Raw genomic sequence first — 746 nt, 5'->3', positions numbered from 1 at the left:
AATTGAATTAAATAAAAATGGGGGGAATAGATGGAAGAAGTAAAGCAGGAGATAAGTCATCTGGAGTGTGAGGAGGGTTTATGCTGGGATAGGGTGGGTTCAATGGCCTGCAAAGTGTGGCCAGAACCTCCCCCACCAACCCTTACTCTCAAATTACCTAGGTTTACGTTTTACCAACAACAGGGAACTTTTCAGACGCTCCCTTGGCCGTGCGCAGTACAGAAAACTGCCAGCTCTTTTGAGAGCAGCTTCCTGGGCCGACGGAGCAGGGCGCAGGCCCGGGCGGGGCGGGGCAGCGGCGGGAGGAGGCCGAACCTGCGGGGTGGGGGCGGCGCTCGGGGGTCAGCGCCGCTCCCCTAGGCCGTTATGTCTCGGCAGACAAAAGATGACTTCCTGCGACACTACACCGTCTCCGACCCCAGGACCCACCCCAAGGGCTACACGGAGTACAAAGTCACCGCGCAGGTGAGGTGGGCTCAGAAAGGACCTTACCCATTTAAGTGAACGGGCCGATGTTTTACCTTAAGGCTGTGCTCCTCCGAAAGCTCCTTTTTTAGACGACAAAAATGCATTTCCCCTTTAAGGGGATCCCGGTAGGAGAGTTCCTTTTACGCGCTGTTAGGGGTGGGCCACGGTAGGGCTTTGCGCGTTTCAAACTTGCTCGCCGGCAGGTGCGCCCGCCCGGCCTGCGAATTTGTCTATGCTAACATGAAAACTGGCTTAACTCAAATATATTCTGTGGTGTC

General features: G+C 55.5%; 1 protein-coding gene across 2 annotated transcripts in view; it reads left to right on the top strand.

Annotated features, from left to right (window-relative positions):
- Positions 1-271: 271 nt before the first annotated feature.
- The window catches only part of Snx15 (sorting nexin 15), a 9,114-nt gene continuing 8,639 nt past the window's right edge, over positions 272-746 (top strand). Inside the window, exon 1 of one of the 2 annotated variants that reach the window (XM_004643732.2) lies at positions 272-465. In XM_004643732.2, the coding sequence (XP_004643789.1) occupies positions 367-465 (99 nt within the window). In that variant the 5' untranslated portion in view covers positions 272-366. The remainder of the gene's footprint in view (positions 466-746) is intronic. The other variant, XM_004643731.2, reaches the window with a different exon arrangement.

This window comes from Octodon degus, unplaced genomic scaffold, assembly GCF_000260255.1.
Source record: "Octodon degus isolate 3935 unplaced genomic scaffold, OctDeg1.0 scaffold00184, whole genome shotgun sequence".
In the NCBI taxonomy this organism is placed as follows: Eukaryota; Metazoa; Chordata; class Mammalia; order Rodentia; family Octodontidae; genus Octodon; species Octodon degus.
This window is presented reverse-complemented; position numbering and strand designations above follow the sequence as displayed.